Source organism: Coffea arabica, chromosome 5e (genome assembly GCF_036785885.1).
Source record: "Coffea arabica cultivar ET-39 chromosome 5e, Coffea Arabica ET-39 HiFi, whole genome shotgun sequence".
Lineage (NCBI taxonomy): Eukaryota > Viridiplantae > Streptophyta > Magnoliopsida > Gentianales > Rubiaceae > Coffea > Coffea arabica.
Genome location: NC_092318.1, coordinates 21,540,227 through 21,562,075, shown reverse-complemented (window position 1 = coordinate 21,562,075; position 21,849 = coordinate 21,540,227). Strand labels below are relative to the sequence as shown.

At 40.4% G+C, this 21,849-nt stretch overlaps 1 protein-coding gene across 1 annotated transcript in view; it reads right to left on the bottom strand.

Annotated features, from left to right (window-relative positions):
• Positions 1 to 10,157: 10,157 nt before the first annotated feature.
• LOC140006924 (uncharacterized) overlaps positions 10,158 to 21,849 on the bottom strand; it is a 30,605-nt gene continuing 18,913 nt past the window's right edge. Inside the window, exon 8 of the mRNA XM_072049599.1 lies at positions 10,158 to 10,601. Coding sequence (XP_071905700.1) covers positions 10,158 to 10,601 — 444 coding nt within the window. The remainder of the gene's footprint in view (positions 10,602 to 21,849) is intronic.

Here is a 21,849-nt window from a genome sequence, read left to right as displayed (position 1 = left end):
GCGCAATAACGCGAAACTTCAGAGAAATTCTTATAACGATAGTACTAATAACTATCACTGGAGTATTTAAACATTAAAATGTCTAATTTAGGTCCATTGTACATGTCTCCAATATTTCAAACCTATTGTACTCTCAATCGATCAAGATTTCCAAAGACGTGTTCACTATTTTCACTAAACGAGCTTCCGAAAATTAATTTTTGAAACAAGTCATTTTAAAAATATAATGAAACTATATTTTCATGTAATTAGGTCTCAAGAGCTTAGAAAATAATATTCAGAGCAAAAGGTCAAATTAATAATTAAATAAGCTAGAAATAGGAGATTAAATAAGTAAATTTTGCGAGTCCTCACAGTAGTCATGAACTTCCTTATCAAGTTGTGCAGTAGATAGCATGCCGTAATTATTCATACTTGTATTTGAATTGCAAAAAATGAAGGGGCTGCTAGAATTTTTTATTTCTTTTTGAGCAATCTGAAACATCTCTCTCAATGACATTCTAGTTTTAGAGTGTTTCATATTGAAATATTCCTTCATTCTCTATGGTCAATAACCATTGAATTCATTAAGGTGATAATCTCTATCCTTGATAAGGAGCAAGAAATCTATTAGCATTACTATATCCAACATCCACCAAGTAATAACAACCTTCAAAATTCAATCATGTGCAAATTAATACTAAACTAACTATCTTATTCAATTATGTGCAAAAAATATTGATTGAATGGTATCAAATATTACAATGCATGTTTACCTTATCAAACTCTAAGACCATTAAACCTAGAGATAGCATTTCGAAACACACGACCATCATGTGTGGAACCTTTCCAACTCGACAAGACATAGATAAATTGCATATTAGGGGAACAAACACATAATATATTCGTCACAATACTTCCTTTTTTGTTTAATATATTGATTTTTGTTCAGTAGGTGATGTCATATTAACCAATGTCCCGTCTAAGGCACCTAAACAATTCTATTTTTAAAAAACAATCAAAAATTATGAAATGAGTTAAAATCTCTATACTGGATAAAAGAAAAAATTCACTTTTTTTAAAAGATTTCTTTCAAAAAATAAATTACCTTAAAACATTTCCATCTCTCATATCTGTGCAATTGGCAACAGGATCAAGCTTCTTAAGCAATATAGAATATAATTTTAAAATTATGTGTTAGGAGGCAAAGATTGAACTGATGACTTATAGTTTCTTTACTTCTTCAAAATAGAGCACAAATTGATTTTCTTTTCTTCTGATCAGCCAAAACATATATAAACATGGCAACAATTTCTTCTATTAACATGTTTCTTATAGCTTTCAAGCTTCCAATAGCTCTAATAATCTCACATAATATCTCAAATGTTTGTCTATTCATATGAAGTTTACTAATACAATAAGCATCATTCTCCCTAGTTAGTTTAAAAGATTGTTGCATGCGCTCAATAATTTTTTTTTCTTTAGATTTTATCTGACATCTCCTACATTTGAGATAGATGAATATTAACCATAAGCATTCTACATCATAAAAAGTACAATAACAACCATAAGCATTCTTGATAAAATTTGGTCATTTTAGTTTTTTTTTTTTTGCATCTTCTATTTTCAATTGGTAGATGTGTAGCATTTTCGTCTACATAACAATATGATAATCAAAAGTAAATATTTATCATAAAACATCAAATAAAAAAGTAAATATCTAGATTATAAAATTTAAAAATAACTAAACAATCTATAGAGTGCTAGTCTAAAATGCATATATGTGGAGATTATGATTTAAATTTTTTTATTCAAGCAATAGATAGTGTCTATAATGTAAATACATGCAAATTTTTACATAAGATTTCTAGTATATATATTTTTGTAACATTGGAATATTTCACCTTTAATTAAAACCCCCTAGATTATTATTTTTTTCTAAAGATATTTTTTAATTCAATACCACTTACAATTAAAAATGCATGATAATTTTTCTGATAGCCTATATAGAAATATTCATGCATCACTCATTGACTTGACTAGTCTCAAGTTTCTCAAATAAATGTAACAAAAAAACTATGAAAATATCCATTTATGATTTTGAATATCTGTAGGTATTTCTTAAATTCTTTTTATAAGAATGATTGCACCTCTCTTTTTTCCTTTTTTCCTAACACAATAATCTCCTAAAAAACAAGCAAAAAAACAAAAAACTTTCCAAAAAAATAATTATTTTGTTTCACAAAAAGGTAAGAAGAAACATAATAGTTTTATAAAAAAGTATTAAGAAAAATCATAAACAAATAGGAGAGATTTGAAAATGCTTGCCCTGAACCTTAGGATTTGGCTTTATACCTTTTTCTTGGAGATCTTCCTTGGAAATCTTGTTGGAAAATAGTTCTACTTGTCTTTGTTGTTGATGCTCTCTCAATTTCACCCATTTAGATTGTGACAGCCCCACCTTCCCTTAAGGCGAACCAAAGGGGTTAGCGGACTGCCTGCCCAGCTCTCGCCAGGACTAACGGTTCAGTTTACGTCGATCTATTACGTTCCGGAACTTACCATTGCGCGCAAACAAGTCAAAATCACAAACAATAAAAAACGAAAATCGAAGCCGAAATTTATCCAAACCACGGCCATGCATATATATACATTGGAAATCAACATTTACAAGCCAAACGGCAAACCAAGATATTCGTCTAGTTCATACATGTACCAAAAGCCAGTTACACACCAAACATTGGTGGAAACAAAACACTTAGGGTTTTTTTCCCACAAGGAGCTATTCAAAAATACATGTACAAGAGCTCAACTTGTCATCCAACTATCACAATCTTTTCCAAAAGTTTCATTTTCCTGTAAGGAAAACAAATGACACGGAATGAGCTAAAGCCCAGTGAGCAACTATCACAATAGCAGTTAAGATCACATAAGCATAACTATTCAATTCAAGTATGCAATTCCGAAATAAAGCAAATCAGTGAAAGGATACGGTCGGCTCTCAAGAGCCCATTTCCACGCTTGCAATCTTGATCCAACCTCATTGACCCTCCGTCAATTTTAAAAGAATAACCAACCGTAGACAACTCTTTACTCCCATTCCTTCCACCCAACATTCCCCAACCGGGCCCGCACTCCATTCAGTCATTTTGGTAATACTCGAGTTTACCGGAACCGAGAGTCTCATTACTACAAGGTTCCTCAGTACAGTCCCCGTGGCATGACAATTTTCACGACCAAGCCCTCGCCGGCTCGATCCAATTGACTACCAAACGGGGTTGAGCTCAGTAATACAGTAAGGTCGTTGGACAATCGTCCAAACGACACCAATTCAGTTTCCATGAAATGGAATTCACCAACCAATATATCAAGTTCAGTAATGCAGTAAAACGGTAGCCAATCAGTGATACTATCAAAAGGGGTGAGGGCGGTCAAGTACACCCTCACCTTAATCAATTCCAATATCCAAGTAAGCCTTCAAGGCATCACATATACATTTAGCAAAGCCACATAGTAACAATTAAGTGAGTAGTATACTCACCAAGCAAGAAAATGATGTTTCATGCACTGCGGTCCAAAGTGCGTCGTGAACCACCGTTTCCTCCTAGAACACATAAATAAGTGCCATAAGACTCGTGACCGAGTCGCAAAACAATGCTAAACATAACCCCAATAGGGTTTCATATGCATAAGTACGCATCATTGGTAACCAGAAATTACAAAATGGCCTTAGCTTAAGCCTTGATAGGAAAACCGTGTTTGACCTTAAAATGCGGTAATGGCGTCAAATTCACTACGGTTATCGGATGGGGGTGTAAGACCCACCGTTTCGAAGCTATGAAACAGGGCTACAACAATGAATAAGGCCTCTCAGTCCAAATCCTAGCACAACTAGGTCAAAAATGCAGAAAACCAAGCCAGAACCGTAATTGCAGGTTCCCAAATCACACAAAACTGTAATCAGTCTATCTCAGCCTACACAGGTCCAAATGCATTGATTCCAAAGGCATATGAAAGCTAAGACATCCAGCTACATTTCATCAGAAGACACCAACAACAAAATCCAAACCAATTCCAGTCAAAACAGGCAATTACTATCGCAGTTCGGACATTCTGTTCACCAAAAACAGCAACAGTAAAAACGGTATAACTCACTCTATACTACTCCAAATGCCCTGAAATTTTTCAGGAACTTCATACTGATCAATACCTACAACTTTCATGTTTTGAGCAAAGTCCAATTCGGCCTCTATCTATGACCTAAAATTTCGGACAGATTAGGGGTTCATGAACCCTAACTTTCCATTTTCCATCCAAATCCAAAATTGATTGCATTTATCAACAATTCACACCTACTAGAGTCATTTTAAACCATTACCATTCATCATACAAGACCACAACATCCCATTCATATTAAACCAGCAAATTCATCATAAAATGGAAAACTTCACCAAAACTCTTCAAATCAAGAAATAAATCATATATTCCATCACTCAAGCTACTTCTAAGCATAACATAAACATCATAAGGTGTAGTAGAGTGTTCTAGCATCACTTACCAAATAACAAGAGAGATAGGGATTGTGGACACCTTAGCTCTTCAAAACAACTTCACTAGACCACTCACTATCACTAAAAGGAAAGATTTTATGGAGTAAAATGGATGTAAGCTAATGTTTTTGGGTGATTTGCACCAAGTAGAAGCTTGAAAGTTGATGGAGTTCTCTTCCTTTTGGAGCTTGAGAGGGCCGGCTATGGTGAAGAAAGAATGAGGAAATTTTAATGAATTTTGAAGATATTTAACCTTTGGTCAAAAAAAGTCAAAAATGTGAATAGTAAACCATAAAGTCCAACCAACCACCAAGTGACACGTGGCACTCATTAATGCATGTCAATCCTTTCTTTTCTCTCTCACATCAATCATTTCACACACTCTACTTATCTCTTAACACCCGATAAATTGTACACAGTATCCGAAACTTAACCTTATTGGCCGAATTTTTCCGCACTTTTCGCACTAGTGGGTCCCACGTCCATTATATATCCTTAATTTTCTAAAAACTCTCCAATACTAGAAAAATCATCTAAAAATTATAATTACTCATAAAATCCACCAAGAAAATATTTCTAAGCCAGAAAATGCAGAAAACATGCAATTAAGGGGAAAATAAACCCTAGGAAAATAATTAGGGTTTTACGGGTTCTCACACTCTCCCCCCCTTAAAAGAATTTCGTCCTCGAAATTTCTCACCTTAATTCCCGAAAAGGTTTGGATACTTCTTTCGCATTTCCTCTTCCACTTCCCAGGTAGCTTCCTCTACTCCGTGGTTTCTCCATAGCACTTTCACTAGTAGAATCCGCTTGTTTCTGAGCTCTTTGACTTTTTGATCGAGCACTTGGACCGGTTTCTCTTCATAGGCCAGTGATTCGTCCACTTCAATCTCCTCCGGTTGCAATACATGGGATGGGTCTGGATGATACTTCTTTAGCATCGAGACGTGAAATACATCATGGATTCGAGATAAACTGGATGGCAGTTCCAATCGATACGCGACCGCTCCAACCCTCTGAAGGATCTTGTAGGGTCCGACGTACCGCGGTTGAAGCTTCTTTCCTTTACCCGTTGTAAGACTTCGTAAGGGTGTGATTTTGAGAAATACATAATCTCCAATTTAAAATTCCAAATCTTTTCTTCGGTTATCTGCGTAGCTCTTTTGTCGACTCTGAGCTGTTTGAAGTCGTTGCTGTATCAACTTGACCTTTTCCTGAGACTCTTCCATCCATGGAATGGTTGCCGGGTCTAGTGCTTTCTTTTCACCAACTTCATCCCAGTAAATCGGTGAGCGGCATTTGCGTCCGTAGAGAGCTTCGTACGGAGCCATTTGAATCGACGAATGGAAGCTATTGTTGTACGCAAACTCTACCAAGGTCATGTGCTGACCCCAGTTGCCTCCAAAGTCCAGAATGCAAGTTCGTAGCATGTCCTCGAGAGTTTGAATAGTCCGTTCCGACTGGCCATCCGTCTGAGGATGATAGGTTGTGCTCAAATTGAGTTTAGTCCCCAGAATGTCTTGAAACTTCTGCCAAAACCGGGATACAAACCGTGGATCCCGATCGGAGACGATGCTCACAGGAACACCGTGTAGTCGTACTATCTCATCCATGTACAGTCGGGCCAACTTGTCCATTGAATACTTCATGTTCACCGGCAAGAAATGGGCCGACTTGGTTAATCGATCAACGATCACCCAAACGGCATCGTGTCCTCTTTGCGTCCTCGGTAAACCTGAAACGAAGTCCATGGTGATGTTTTCCCACTTCCACTCGGGTATCTCCAAGGGTTGTAACAGACCCGATGGTTTTTGATGCTCTGCCTTCACTTGCTGGCAAATGAGACATTTCCGTACGTATTGAGCGATTTCCTTCTTCATATTGTCCCACCAATAGGTTCCTTTTAGGTCTTGATACATTTTGCTGCTGCCCGGATGGATTGTATACTTGGACCGATGGGCTTCCTCCAGAATCTCCATTTTCAACGACTCCACCTTCGGTACCACTATTCGGTTCCGATATTTTAAAATACCTTCAGGACTCAAATTAAAGTCCGTAGTTTCTCCCTTATCCACTTTCTCTCTCCATTTCTGTACCATCAAATCTTCTTTTTGTGCCTCTTTAATACGTTCCAGTAGAGTGGAGGTAACCCTAACATTGCCAAATATCACCTTATGGCTCCCTAAACAGGGTTTCCACTCGCACACGGATTCTAGCAAATCCCACTCCTTAATCATTAGCCCTGCTACTTGCACCTTACGACTCAAGGCATCTGCTACCACATTTGCCTTTCCCGGATGGTAATTGATCGTACAGTCGTAATCTTCCAGAAATTCCATCCACCTTCGTTGCCTCATGTTTAGTTCCTTCTGGGAAAAGAGGTATCTAAGACTTTTGTGATCCGAATACACTTCGAAAGTCACCCCATATAGGTAATGCCTCCACTTTTTCAGTGCAAAGACAACTGCGGCTAATTCCAGATCGTGAATCGGGTAGTTCTGCTCGTGAAGCTTCAATTTTCTAGAGGCGAAAGCAATCACATTCCGGTTCTGCATCAAAACACATCCCAATCCCTCTCGCGACGCGTCCGCATACACCGCAAACCCGTCCACTCCATTTGGCAAGACCAGTACCGGAGCCATGGTCAATCTTTTCTTTAGTTCCTGAAAACTTGTTTCGCATCGGCCGTTCCAGATAAATTGGCCATGCTTCTTTGTCAAGTCAGTTAAAGGTCCTGCCAGTTTGGAAAAATCTTTAATAAACCGTCGGTAGTACCCAGCTAGCCCTAAAAAGCTACGAATTTCCGTGGGGGTTTCTGGCCTCTTCCAATTTGTCACGGCCTCAACCTTCGCCGGGTCCACCGAAATACCTTCGTGGGAGATCACATGACCCAAAAATGCTACTTTCTCCAACCAGAACTCGCATTTACTAAACTTGGCGTACTGCTGATGTTCCCTCAATGTCTGCAGTACTACTCTCAAATGCTCCTCATGCTCCTCACGTGTCTTAGAGTAGACCAAAATGTCATCAATGAACACAACGACAAATCGGTCTAGATAGGGTTTGAAAACCCTATGCATTAGGTCCATGAAGGCGGCGGGAGCATTGGTCAGTCCAAAGGGCATAACGGCGAACTCGTAATGCCCGTATCTTGAATTGAAAGCAATTTTCGGAATATCCTCCTTCCTAATCAACAACTGGTAGTATCCTTGTCGGAGGTCTAACTTGGAGAAGACCACTGCTCCTTGCAGCTGGTCGAACAACTCATCAATGTGGGGCAGTGGATATTTATTCTTGATCGTAACATTGTTCAGCCCCCTATAGTCAATACACATTCTCAAGGTCCCGTCCTTTTTCTTTACAAATAAAACAGGAGCTCCCCAAGGAGACTCACTTTCGTGAATGAAACCCCGCTCCAAAAGATCTTGCAATTGCAACTTAAGTTCCTTAAGTTCTGCAGGCGCCATTCGGTAAGGGGTTTTTGAGATAGGTGCAATTCCAGGTAAAAGATCTATTCGGAATTCTATCTCTCTTTCCGGAGGTAAAGCTACTAACTCATCAGGAAATACATCCGAAAATTCTCTCACTACGGCCACATCGTCCACGTTTAACTTATCCGTAGGGGTATTAATTAAAAAGGCCAAAAATCCTTGCGCCCCTCTACTTATCAGTTTCCTAGCTCGAATGCCCGAAATTAGAGCAGATGAGGCTAACCTACCCCTTATATCTAATCTTAAGGTTGCCTCGCCAGAAATGCGAAATTCTACCACCTTTGTTTTACAATCCAGTTGGGCATTATATTTGGCTAGCCAGTCCATACCCAAAATCACGTCATACCCCTTAATGGACAAGCTTATCAGGTCGCCTAAAAATTTCTTTTCACCGACCCATACATCACAATCCCTATAAACCATACTAGTCACAAAACGTTGATTTCCCGTAGGTGTACTAACTTCTAGGTCATAAGGTAAACTAGCAGGTTTTATATCGATGCCACACATGAAATCAGGGTTAACAAACGAATGAGTGGCACCAGGATCAATTAAAACTTTGGCAAAGCGGTGGAAAATAGGGATCGTACCTTCTACGACCTCCGAAGACTCTAGGACCTGATGGGGCTCTAAGGAGTAAACCCTAGCTGGAACTTTCGGTTTGGACCCATCTCCCTTCGTTGGTCCCGTATTGGTCCTCGGCGGGGGTTGGCTTCCCTTTCCATCCTGTTTCAGGACCGGGCAAGTAGCCAGTTGGTGGTCCGCGCTTCCACACCGCAGGCACTTACCCTGTTTCCTCCAGCAATTATCCTCGGTGTGGTTTGCTTTTCCACAATGCCCGCAGGGCCCGCGAGGTGCTGAAGCCGAGCCACTCTGAACATTGCCCCTTTGTCCTCGCCCAGCTTGACCACCCCTGAATGGAGTCCCTCTGCCTGAACCAGATTGCCGGCCACCACCCGTGCCTCGTCCAAACTTAGAGGGAGTACTTTTTTCACCTTGTCCAGAGATACTCCCAGGAAAACCACGCTTCTTAGCCTGGAACTTTCGGACCTGCAGCCGTGCACTTTCTACTCGTTGGGCTTTTTCCATTGCCTCGCTAAACGTAGTGATTTGAGCCGCCGCGAGGTCTTTCTGGATCTCAACGTTCAAACCCTGAATAAAGCACCTAATTCGTCTTTGCTCAGTCATGATTAGCTCAGGCGCGAATTTGGACAAGCGGGTAAATTGACTCTCGTACTCCGCCACAGTCTGAGCCCCTTGCCGGAGCCGGATAAACTCGTCCTCCTTCCTCTCCAGGACTAGAGGAGGGAAAAACTTGGCATTAAATTCTCGGATGAAGTTCACCCAAGTCCACGGTGTCTGCTCCCGTTCCCATTTCTGCCTAAGTACGTTCCACCAGGAACGGGCAGCCCCTTCAAGTTGAAACACGGCAAAAGTTACCTGCCGTTCGTCTGGGTAGTGTAGAGCCGCGAATATATCAACCATTTTCTCTAGCCATTTCTCAGCAACGTCAGGGTCGGGTCCCCCAACAAACTTTGGCGGGGAAAACTTTTGAAAACGTTCTAGAGCTCTATCTTCGCTCTCAATATGATGGCCAGGGTTTCCGGGGTTAGGGTTTGGGTTCTGGCCCTGTTGTTGGACTACTTGTGCGAGTAGGTTTGTCATTTGCTGCATAGCGGCAGTTATTTGCACATTGGGGTCTATTTGGGGTTCAGGATTTGGTCCAGTAGAAGCTTCCCCCGTTTCCCTAACCGGTGTGGGTTGTCTAATACCGCGCCCGCGTCCCCGGCCACTCCGTGTACCTTCCATGGGTTTCACTCGGTCTAGGCAAAGGTACTAAACCACAGTAATAACAAGACATATAAGTAACACATAAACTTTGCACAATAACACATTTACACAGGCCAAGCATAAGCACAAACACACATATATACAAGTCAAACACGTATATACAATCAGTCAGTCAAGTACGGCCAAGGCACGTACGTACATAAACGATCCTCCCGAGGATAGGCCTATCAAAAGAAATTTACACGTAGCTATCGCTACATCCAAAACGGTTAGCTAAGGCTCTATACCTATCCCTATGTACATACCCAAAACCACCACTATCCAAAAGATGCCTAAAAGTAAAGGCCTAGTCAGTCGCCGGGGTCTGGGATCCAGGCGATGGGGTAGACTCCTCCCCAGGGTCGGCCTCCGCACACGACGCCTCGTCGCTACACTCTTCCAAGCCATCGTCACACAAATTAAGGATCGCCTCAGCGCGACCCCTGACCTTGCGAGCTCGCTTAAGCTCGCGCTCTCGTGCCTCCCTCAACTGCGCGCAAAGGTCATCAACTCGATCCTCGGCCTCAAGTACGTCGTACTCTAGCTCTTTAATTCGCGCAGCTTGCTTCTCATTCGTCGCCCTATCCTGGATCGCATCGACCTCAAGTCGAGCATTCTCTCTAGCCAACACTTTACGCTCTTTATCCAGCGCAAACACGAGGGTGTTCGGGTAAGCATATTTCTCCTTACACGGGCACCGTCGAAGACGGTTAGACGGGCTCCAACGAATGACGGCCCCTCCCGGCCGTATCTGATAGGGAATCACAGGGAGTACTTTGCGAGGTCTCGTCCCCGAAGGACTAGCACTAGAATCACCCTGTCCGGCCATCCTACATCACAAGAGCAATTAACCATAAATAGAAGCTTAAAGGCCATAAACAATAAATCCTCAAATCAAACAGTCCTATAACACCCAGCCTAATGCAAACCTAGGCTCTGATACCACCTGTGACAGCCCCACCTTCCCCTAAGGCGAACCAAAGGGGTTAGCGGACTGCCTGCCCAGCTCTCGCCAGGACTAACGGTTCAGTTTACGTCGATCTATTACGTTCCGGAACTTACCATTGCGCGCAAACAAGTCAAAATCACAAACAATAAAAAACGAAAATCGAAGCCGAAATTTATCCAAACCACGGCCAAGCATATATATACATTGGAAATCAACATTTACAAGCCAAACGGCAAACCAAGATATTCGTCTAGTTCATACATGTACCAAAAGCCAGTTACACACCAAACATTGGTGGAAACAAAACACTTAGGGTTTTTTTCCCACAAGGAGCTATTCAAAAATACATGTACAAGAGCTCAACTTGTCATCCAACTATCACAATCTTTTCCAAAAGTTTCATTTTCCTGTAAGGAAAACAAATGACACGGAATGAGCTAAAGCCCAGTGAGCAACTATCACAATAGCAGTTAAGATCACGTAAGCATAACTATTCAATTCAAGTATGCAATTCCGAAATAAAGCAAATCAGTGAAAGGATACGGTCGGCTCTCAAGAGCCCATTTCCACGCTTGCAATCTTGATCCAACCTCATTGACCCTCCGTCAATTTTAAAAGAATAACCAACCGTAGACAACTCTTTACTCCCATTCCTTCCACCCAACATTCCCCAACCGGGCCCGCACTCCATTCAGTCATTTTGGTAATACTCGAGTTTACCGGAACCGAGAGTCTCATTACTACAAGGTTCCTCAGTACAGTCCCCGTGGCATGACAATTTTCACGACCAAGCCCTCGCCGGCTCGATCCAATTGACTACCAAACGGGGTTGAGCTCAGTAATACAGTAAGGTCGTTGGACAATCGTCCAAACGACACCAATTCAGTTTCCATGAAATGGAATTCACCAACCAATATATCAAGTTCAGTAATGCAGTAAAACGGTAGCCAATCAGTGATACTATCAAAAGGGGTGAGGGCGGTCAAGTACACCCTCACCTTAATCAATTCCAATATCCAAGTAAGCCTTCAAGGCATCACATATACATTTAGCAAAGCCACATAGTAACAATTAAGTGAGTAGTATACTCACCAAGCAAGAAAATGATGTTTCATGCACTGCGGTCCAAAGTGCGTCGTGAACCACCGTTTCCTCCTAGAACACATAAATAAGTGCCATAAGACTCGTGAACGAGTCGCAAAACAATGCTAAACATAACCCCAATAGGGTTTCATATGCATAAGTACGCATCATTGGTAACCAGAAATTACAAAATGGCCTTAGCTTAAGCCTTGATAGGAAAACCGTGTTTGACCTTAAAATGCGGTAATGGCGTCAAATTCACTACGGTTATCGGATGGGGGTGTAAGACCCACCGTTTCGAAGCTATGAAACAGGGCTACAACAATGAAGAAGGCCTCTCAGTCCAAATCCTAGCACAACTAGGTCAAAAATGCAGAAGACCAAGCCAGAACCGTAATTGCAGGTTCCCAAATCACACAAAACTGTAATCAGTCTATCTCAGCCTACACAGGTCCAAATGCATTGATTCCAAAGCAATATGAAAGCTAAGACATCAAGATACATTTCATCAGAAGACACCAACAACAAAATCCAAACCAATTCCAGTCAAAACAGGCAATTACTATCGCAGTTCGGACATTCTGTTCACCAAAAATAGCAACAGTAAAAACGGCATAACTCACTCTATACTACTCCAAATGCCCTGAAATTTTGCAGGCACTTCATAGTGATCAATACCGACAACTTTCATGTTTTGAGCAAAGTCCAATTCGGCCTCTATCTATGACCTAAAATTTCGGACAGATTAGGGGTTCATGAACCCTAACTTTCCATTTTCCATCCAAATCCAAAATTGATTGCATTTATCAACAATTCACACCTACTAGAGTCATTTTAAACCATTACCATTCATCATACAAGGCCACAACATCCCATTCATATTAAACCAGCAAATTCATCATAAAATGGAAAACTTCACCAAAACTCTTCAAATCAAGAAATAAATCATATATTCCATCACTCAAGCTACTTCTAAGCATAACATAAACATCATAAGGTGTAGTAGAGTGTTCTAGCATCACTTACCAAGTAACAAGAGAGATAGGGATTGTGGACACCTTAGCTCTTCAAAACAACTTCACTAGACCACTCACTATCACTAAAAGGAAAGATTTTATGGAGTAAAATGGATGTAAGCTAATGTTTTTGGGTGATTTGCACCAAGTAGAAGCTTGAAAGTTGATGGAGTTCTCTTCCTTTTGGAGCTTGAGAGGGCCGGCTATGGTGAAGAAAGAATGAGGAAATTTTAATGAATTTTGAAGATATTTAACCTTTGGTCAAAAAAAGTCAAAAATGTGAATAGTAAACCATAAAGTCCAACCAACCACCAAGTGACACGTGGCACTCATTAATGCATGTCAATCCTTTCTTTTCTCTCTCACATCAATCATTTCACACACTCTACTTATCTCTTAACACCCGATAAATTGTACACAGTATCCGAAACTTAACCTTATTGGCCGAATTTTTCCGCACTTTTCGCACTAGTGGGTCCCACGTCCATTATATATCCTTAATTTTCTAAAAACTCTCCAATACTAGAAAAATCATCTAAAAACTATAATTACTCATAAAATCCACCAAGAAAATATTTCTAAGCCAGAAAATGCAGAAAACATGCAATTAAGGGGAAAATAAACCCTAGGAAAATAATTAGGGTTTTACGGGTTCTCACATAGATCTACTTTAGATCTTGGTTTTCTAAACTAGATTTGTTTCTGCAAATTATACCAATTACATGATCAAAGATATTTTAAATAGGGATAATTTCAGAAACCTCCCCTAAGGTTTAGGATTTTGTAACAAAATCAGCCTATGATGTTGAAAGTGAACATAAAAAAGTGTTTTCAGGAAAGAGAGGGAAATTTGTTTCCATAAATGCCCCTGAGGTAAGTGTACAAGTTATATTAGTGAAATAATGAAAACTAAAAAAAACCAAAAATAAATTAGAAAAAAGTGATAATTTCTGATACAATATATTATTCATCAATAATATTATATCAAAAGCTTTTACTAGATGGTTATTTGTTCCAATTGCCTATTAAATCAACCATTAGTGCTTATGAGAGTGCATTAAATATTTAGTAGAGAGTTAGTTTAATTCAATAAGTAGCATGTATATAAATACTTAGTGAATGTACAATCTGGTTGAAATAATGCACACCGTGTTATCGACCAAGGACGATGTATAGAAATTGTTGAACATGCAGTTATTTGTTCACATGCATATTGCAATTAGTCATCGCAGCAATATGCATAATGCAATGGTATGTATACATTTGGAATGGTTATTGGTGCTTTGACCCACTTGTGCATCTCCTTACAAGCTGCAGTGGGTATGTAATTTTATCTATATGACTAATACTAATTTGCCTAGAAACACCTTACACGAGGTGATCTATGAGATACAATCAGTTTACAAATATGTACATTATGTTAGATGTTAGTTACTTGACTATGTATATCTATAAAAGATAGTGTAATGGTACGCATAAATTTGGAATGGTTAGGTGTTAAAAAAATGTACATCATGTTAGGTGTTAGTTATTTGATTATGTATACATGTAAAAGGTGTGAGGACTCGTAAAATTCCCTTAGTTTATATTATTTTATTTTCTTTTATTTCACATGCATTTTCTTCACTTTACTTTACTATATTAATTTTTCCAAAGATTTTATAAGTGAGTATAGTTTTTAAATCATTTTTCTAGTATAAGATAGTTTATGTTAAATTTGAAGTGTATTATGGGCGTGGAACCCGCTAGTGCACTAAGTGCGATAAAATTTTGACGATTAGTTGATGATTTGTATAAAGGGATATTATTTTACAAGGTGCTAGGTGACAATTAGAGATTAGCTAGATAAATAACCATTGGAAGACAACAAGATGAGGATTAACCCTTGGATGCCATTTGTCCTTGAAACATTGGACCTTGACTTTGACTTGGACTTGTCTTAACCTTTACTAAACCAAATTTTGACCCAATTTCTTTCCATTTTCATTGTCTTGGCCGAAATTTATGGAGAGGAAAGAACAAGAGAGCAAAGCTTCAACTTCATCCTCCATTCTTGGCTTAAATCTTGAGTTTCAACCGTTAGTTTTGCAATCTAGTCCATAAAAATGGATCTCTAAGGAAGCTTAAGGGGTTTTGTGGAGTGATTTGGGAAGATAAGGTGTTGGCAGCCTCTTTGCATAAGGTATAAGGTAACTTTGGCTAGCAACTCCCCTCTACTTCATAATGTGTAAATTGGTGTCTTAAGGTTGTAGTTTTAGTAGCTTTGTGAGAAAATTTTATGGTTTGAAGTAGTTTTATGGTAAATTTTAGTTTTATGGTGAAAATTCTGATCACATGTGATGCTTGAGAGTTGTGCATGTTTTGATAGCTTTGCTATATGAATTATTGAGGTTTTATGGGCTGGTTTACCTTGCCTAAAGGAATTTTCAGCTTGTGTACCTAAATTCCAGCTTAGGGTTAGTAATCTGCCCTGATTTTGCACTGCATTTCGTCCTTGAGAGAGACCGAATCTGTGGCGACCCCACTTCCCCCTAAGGCGAACCAAAGGGTTGGCGGGCCGTCTGCCCAGCTCTCGCCAGGACTCACGCAAGCATTCTAACCTAAAACCTTCCGACGATTAACCTAAGCTATTACAATAATGATTCTTCCGAAACAAATCAATTTCTACCACCACATTAACTTCAGAGATAACAGCATATAACTTAGCCAATCGACGGTTCTTAAATATTTCACACGTCGCTCGCAAAGGTTTAGGACATACTATACCAACACAAACATATAAACTGAGTATTAGTGTAACGGCCCCACCTCCCCCTAAGGCGAACCAGAGGGTTCAGCGGGCCGCCTGCCCAGTTCTCGCCGGGACTCAGTCAGTCACTATAAGAAAAGACAATAAAACCCACAAAACAATCGAAATAACAATAATTCCAAACTTAAACGTAACCTTGTATACATATCCATCCCAAAAGCAATACGACTTATGTACAAAGGTTCTCCATTCTCCAAACAACCAGCCCACCAAACATTGGGGCGAGAACCATAACAAAAGAAAATCAAGAGCTAGACGCAGCTAGTCTATATAGGCTCTCGTCCTTGCACGGCTTCCCCTGCTAAGGAAAACAAAAACTAAAGGAATGAGCTGGAAAGCTCAGTGAGGTTCCGTACACATAGGTAACAAGAGAATCAATGTATTTAACACATATAAACAACAATTCAAGTTACAAGTACAAATAAAGCGATAAACACATTCATGAAAAGGATACGGGCTCACAAGGAGCCATTCGTTCATTCGTTCGTTCATTCATTCTCCTTTCGTTCCCCTACCTTCAATCATTTAAAATGCATTTTGTATAAGTAAAACCCCTCATTCATTCATTCGTTCATTCATTTCATTCACCCCGTCCCTGGCTTTTGGCCAGGCTCCACCAACCTACAAGGTAATACTCGAGTATACCGAAACGTTCACCCAAGTCCCTAATCGCCCGACCGAGTCCGCTTCTGGCTCGAGACGACCGGTAACAAGGGGCAATGGCCAGTTCAGCCCAGAAGGCTTACATTCATGCACAATTAACATTTCAATCGCTCAATCATTAAAATTTCACAATCATTGAGGCTAAGTGCGATAAAGTACACACTCGCCTCGAAAACTCATTTAGCAATCATTGAAAGCATTTAACATGTTATCAATCATTCAAACAAGCCATATAATCATGAAACGTAACAAACAAGGAACACTCACCTAGTTATTGTGCACTTCTCAATCACCAACGAAACCTAAAATTAAATAAGATCACATTACAATTCATCGAGCATGATTTAGATGAAATCAAGAAATACCCGACTACTTGCGAGTAAACATATAAAAGACTTTCAAAGTATAAAGAGGCATTTGGATCCGTGGACAAAATAACCCTAATGCGACCCAAACCAAAAAGGGTTATAAAATTTGTAACGGAAACACTTAACTCAAACAATCCAAATTTTCCAGGAAATAAGCTAAGGCAAGATTCTTTCGGAATTGTTTGTATGACTCAATAGCATATATATTCAAGTGGTCAATAAATGACCGAAGCCAATAAAAATCATGTGAAAAGGAGGACAAAATACTTTAACTTCCACACTTAAAACCTTGCTTAGAAACAATGCACTTATGGCCGATAAAACCCGAACTCATACCTCTATAGGTTGGAAAGGCTTAAGGAACATTTGAAGGTTACATTATTTGCCAAAGGACAAAGTACGAGTTCGAATAGCAACTTAGCCTTCGAACCCTTATTCAAAGACCCGAAGACACCTCCAAGGAAATACGGTCAATTTACAAGAAACTAAACGGACGGCATGTCCCTTGTGTTTACCTATTTTCCAGCCATTAATGGCTTCATTAATTCTCAAATCAGTCCCAACAGAGCATATAGAATAATCTCATTTCCAAAAGCCGTTCACTAGGCTTAACATCATATAAATACAAAAGAAATACGAAAAGCAAGCTAGAAACATTTTCGGACAAAACAGTTTTGACATCATTTTGCGGTTTTGGCACCATTGGCGCTACGATTATCGGATTAGGGTGTAAGACCCACCATTTCGAAGCTAAGAACCAGGGCTACAACAATGTAGAAGGTCACTCAGTCCAAATCCCAGCACAACTAAGTCAAATATGCCAAATAACAAACCAGAACCGTAATTGCAGGTTTACAAATTACACTATGCTGTAATCAGTACAACTCAGTCTAAACAGGTCCAAATGCAGAAATTCCAAAGGCATATGGTAACTAGGACATCAAGCTACATTTCATCAGAAGACCTCAACCACCAAATCCAAAGCAATTCCAGTCAAAACAGCCAATTACAAACGCAGTTCGGCAATCCTGAAGAACCCAGAACAGCAACAGTAAAATCGACATTTCTCACTCTACACTACTCCAAATGACCTGAAATTTTACAGGTACTTGAAAAACATCAATACCTACAACTTTCATGTTTTAAGCCAAGGCCAATTCGGCCTCTAACCATATGATACAAAACCGGACAGAAAAGGGGGTTATGAAACCCTAACTTCCTCAAATTCCTTCCAAACCCAAAATTGGTTGTAATTAACCCTCATTGGCACTAACTAGCCTCATTCTATATCATTTCCTATCATCATAAATGGCCAAAAGCAATAACCATATGAAAACAGAAAAATCATAATTAATTAGAAAACTTCACCATAATCCATTAAACCCATGCAATCATTCACAATATAACATGTATAACCACCACAAATCACTACTATACCATAATCAAAGCAAGAAAGAACTTTCTAATCATCTTACCTCACAACTCAAGAAGACTAGCAATTCCAAGTTCCCCTTTAAAAATCACTCCACCCAAAAGCTTTAACCTTCCAAGAAGCTCACTTGTACGGAGGGAATTAAAAATCTATTGGTGAAGTTTCAAGATTGAAGGAAAATCAAAGATGAAGAATGAAGAGTTTTGCTCTCTTAGCTCTCAAAGCTCACGGCTGAACAAGAAAAGGAAATGAAGATATTTTGGTGATCAAAAGTGATAAGAAGGAAGAAAAAACGCTGGTCAAACCAGCTGTCCTGTCACAATCCGGCCGGTTTCTGGCCGGATTCCCGGCCGGATTCCTGGCCGGATATGAGGCAGAGACGAAACACATTTTTTTCAAAACTACACCACAATCCGGCCAACAATCCGGCCAAGAACTGGCCGGATTTCCGGCCGGATTCGGTCCTTCAACATTTTCGCAAAATTTTCCCTCTTTTCCAAGTTTGATTGCCACGCTCAATTGTACTTCTAACACATGCACATACATACATATCTCATACATAATTGCACATAACAACAAGGCCTTCCCGTTTTTGAAACGATTAGTGAACAATACTTCAATTAAACGAGAAACGGGAATAAACCAAAACTCTTAGAAAGTATGAAAGGTTTAGGGTTCTCACACTCTCCCCCCCTTAGGAAATTTCGTCCACGAAATTTTTCTCACCTTCATTAGCCTCAGGCGAGTTTGGAACCGTTCGGTTGTCTAATGCATACACTTTGGCCGGTACACTTGTTCGGTTTCCTCTTTCTTTCACCGGTTTTGATTTAGTTCCATCCAGTGACTGAGTACTACCCTCACGTGGATGCCTCCTTGGACAATTGCTCACTTGATGCTCACTGCTTCCACATATCAAACATTTTCGCCCTTTCCGCCAACAAACATCCTCGGTGTGATTTGCCTTTCCACAGTAACCGCAAATCAAGTGAGAGGTCATCTTTGGACTATCTTGAGAAATCTCCTTAGATCCGATTTGGCTTCCTTTAGTAGACCTCTCATCTATCGCCCCTATTGTCCAGGGCGGATAGGATAACTGGCTCACCTTTTTTACTTTAGAAGGCGCCATCGTTTCACTGAACTCTTCCAATCCACTACCCGCTGCACCCCTTTTTCGCGTTTGGGAGGCCTTTATTTGTGCCTTGGCACTCTCGATTCGTTGAGCCTTCTCAAGGGCCTCCGTAAACGTATTCACTTGCGCTGCTGCCAACGCCTCTTGGATGTCCAAGTTCAATCCCTGTACGAACTGTCTCACTCTTCTTGGTTCCGTGGCCACTAATTCGGAAGCAGACTTGGATAGTTTGGTGAATTTCGTTTCATATTCAGCCACACTTAATGTCCCCTGGCGTAGTCCAATAAATTCGTCCTCCCTCCTTTCTTGGACTAAAGGAGGGAGGTACTTCTCATTAAATTCTCTGGTAAAGTTCGCCCAAGTCCATATGGTCCGTTCCCTTTCCCATTTTGCTCTAATTACGTTCCACCATGATCGGGCCGGTCCTTCAAATTGAAACACTGCGAAGTTCACTTGCCTTTGTTCGGTGTAATTTAAGGCTGTGAATATATTCACCATGGCCTCTAGCCATTGTTCAGCGGTATCCGGATCAGGCCCTCCAGCGAATTTTGGAGGTGCAAACTTCTGAAACCTCTCCAGAGCCTTATCTTCGCCCATTTCAGGGTTCTGGGTTTGATTTACAGGCATTTGGCCTTGTTGGTCCACCAACCTTGTCAAAATGTTTGCCATTTGTTGAATTGCCGTCGCCATTTGGTCCCCGGCCTCAACTCTAGGTTCTTGTTCTTGTTCGGCGGACGTTTCCCTTTCTGCTCTAGGTTCTGGGGTCCGTTTAGTTCCACGGCCTCGACCACGTCCCTGACTACCTCTCCCGTCCATATTTTTCCTTCCCTCTCCCTTTTTTTTTTCCAAAAGTAGTTTAATGAATAAATGCATAAATGCAATAAGGTGACTCAAAAGTAACCAAAATTGAGGCACCAAGTACACAAGTAAACATACATATATGCACATAGCACTCCACATATCAAGAAAATAGATGATCAATTACACAAGTACGTATCAAGTCAGGAAAATATTCATGTGCACAATTACAGCAATGGACGTCATATACTAAGAATATACGGGCGAATCAACCGAGGAGGTGATGTGTCGTCCCAGTCTCAGCTAAGGTAACCCCGTCCGGCTCCCCACGTCATTTTCTAATCAATCCAGATATCTGCCGACCTCTTATACTCATTCTGGTCGGACAAAGCCTGTTCATGGTCCCGAAATATAAATCTCATATACTTAACATCGTCTCAACTTTGGAGTACTCGGGTACGAGAATCCGAAATAAGATAATTCACCTCTCGAGCTGGCCAGTCCCAAGAGTAAACCATCTACAATCGAAATTCCTCCCAGACGTACCTATCTATGGTCCTCAGATACCACGGGAGAGCTTTAAGGCCTATAACATTCGCAGTTCAAAGCTTATGCTCGAGAGAGCACTTAAGCCTTCAAACCTATTGATCACTCAGTCCAGGCTCACTACGCGCAGAGACCACGCGAAGTAGGCTCTGATACCAACTGTAACGGCCCCACCTCCCCCTAAGGCGAACCAGAGGGTTCAGCGGGCCGCCTGCCCAGCTCTCGCCGGAACTCAGTCAGTCACTATAAGAAAAGACAATAAAACCCACAAAACAATCGAAATAACAATAATTCCAAACTTAAACGTAACCTTGTATACATATCCATCCCAAAAGCAATACGACTTATGTACAAAGGTTCTCCATTCTCCAAACAACCAGCCCACCAAACATTGGGGCGAGAACCATAATAAAAGAAAATCAAGAGCTAGACGCAGCTAGTCTATACAGGCTCTCGTCCTTGCACGGCTTCCCCTGCTAAGGAAAACAAAAACTAAAGGAATGAGCTGGAAAGCTCAGTGAGGTTCCGTACACATAGGTAACAAGAGAATCAATGCATTTAACACCTATAAACAACAATTCAAGTTACAAGTACAAATAAAGCGATAAACACATTCATGAAAAGGATACGGGCTCACAAGGAGCCATTCGTTCATTCGTTCGTTCATTCATTCTCCTTTCGTTCCCCTACCTTCAATCATTTAAAATGCATTTTGTATAAGTAAAACCCCTCATTCATTCATTCGTTCATTCATTTCATTCACCCCGTTCCTTGTTTTTGGCCAGGCTCCACCAACCTACAAGGTAATACTCGAGTATACCGAAACGTTCACCCAAGTCCCTAATCGCCCGACCGAGTCCGCTTCTGGCTCGAGACGACCGGTAACAAGGGGAAATGGCCAATTCAGCCCAGAAGGCTTACATTCATGCACAATTAACATTTCAATCGCTCAATCATTAAAATTTCACAATCATTGAGGCTAAGTGCGATAAAGTACACACTCGCCTCGAAAACTCATTTAGCAATCATTGAAAGCATTTAACATGTTATCAATCATTCAAACAAGCCATATAATCATGAAACGTAACAAACAAGGAACACTCACCTAGTTATTGTGCACTTCTCAATCACCAACGAAACCTAAAATTAAATAAGATCACATTACAATTCATCGAGCATGATTTAGATGAAATCAAGAAATACCCG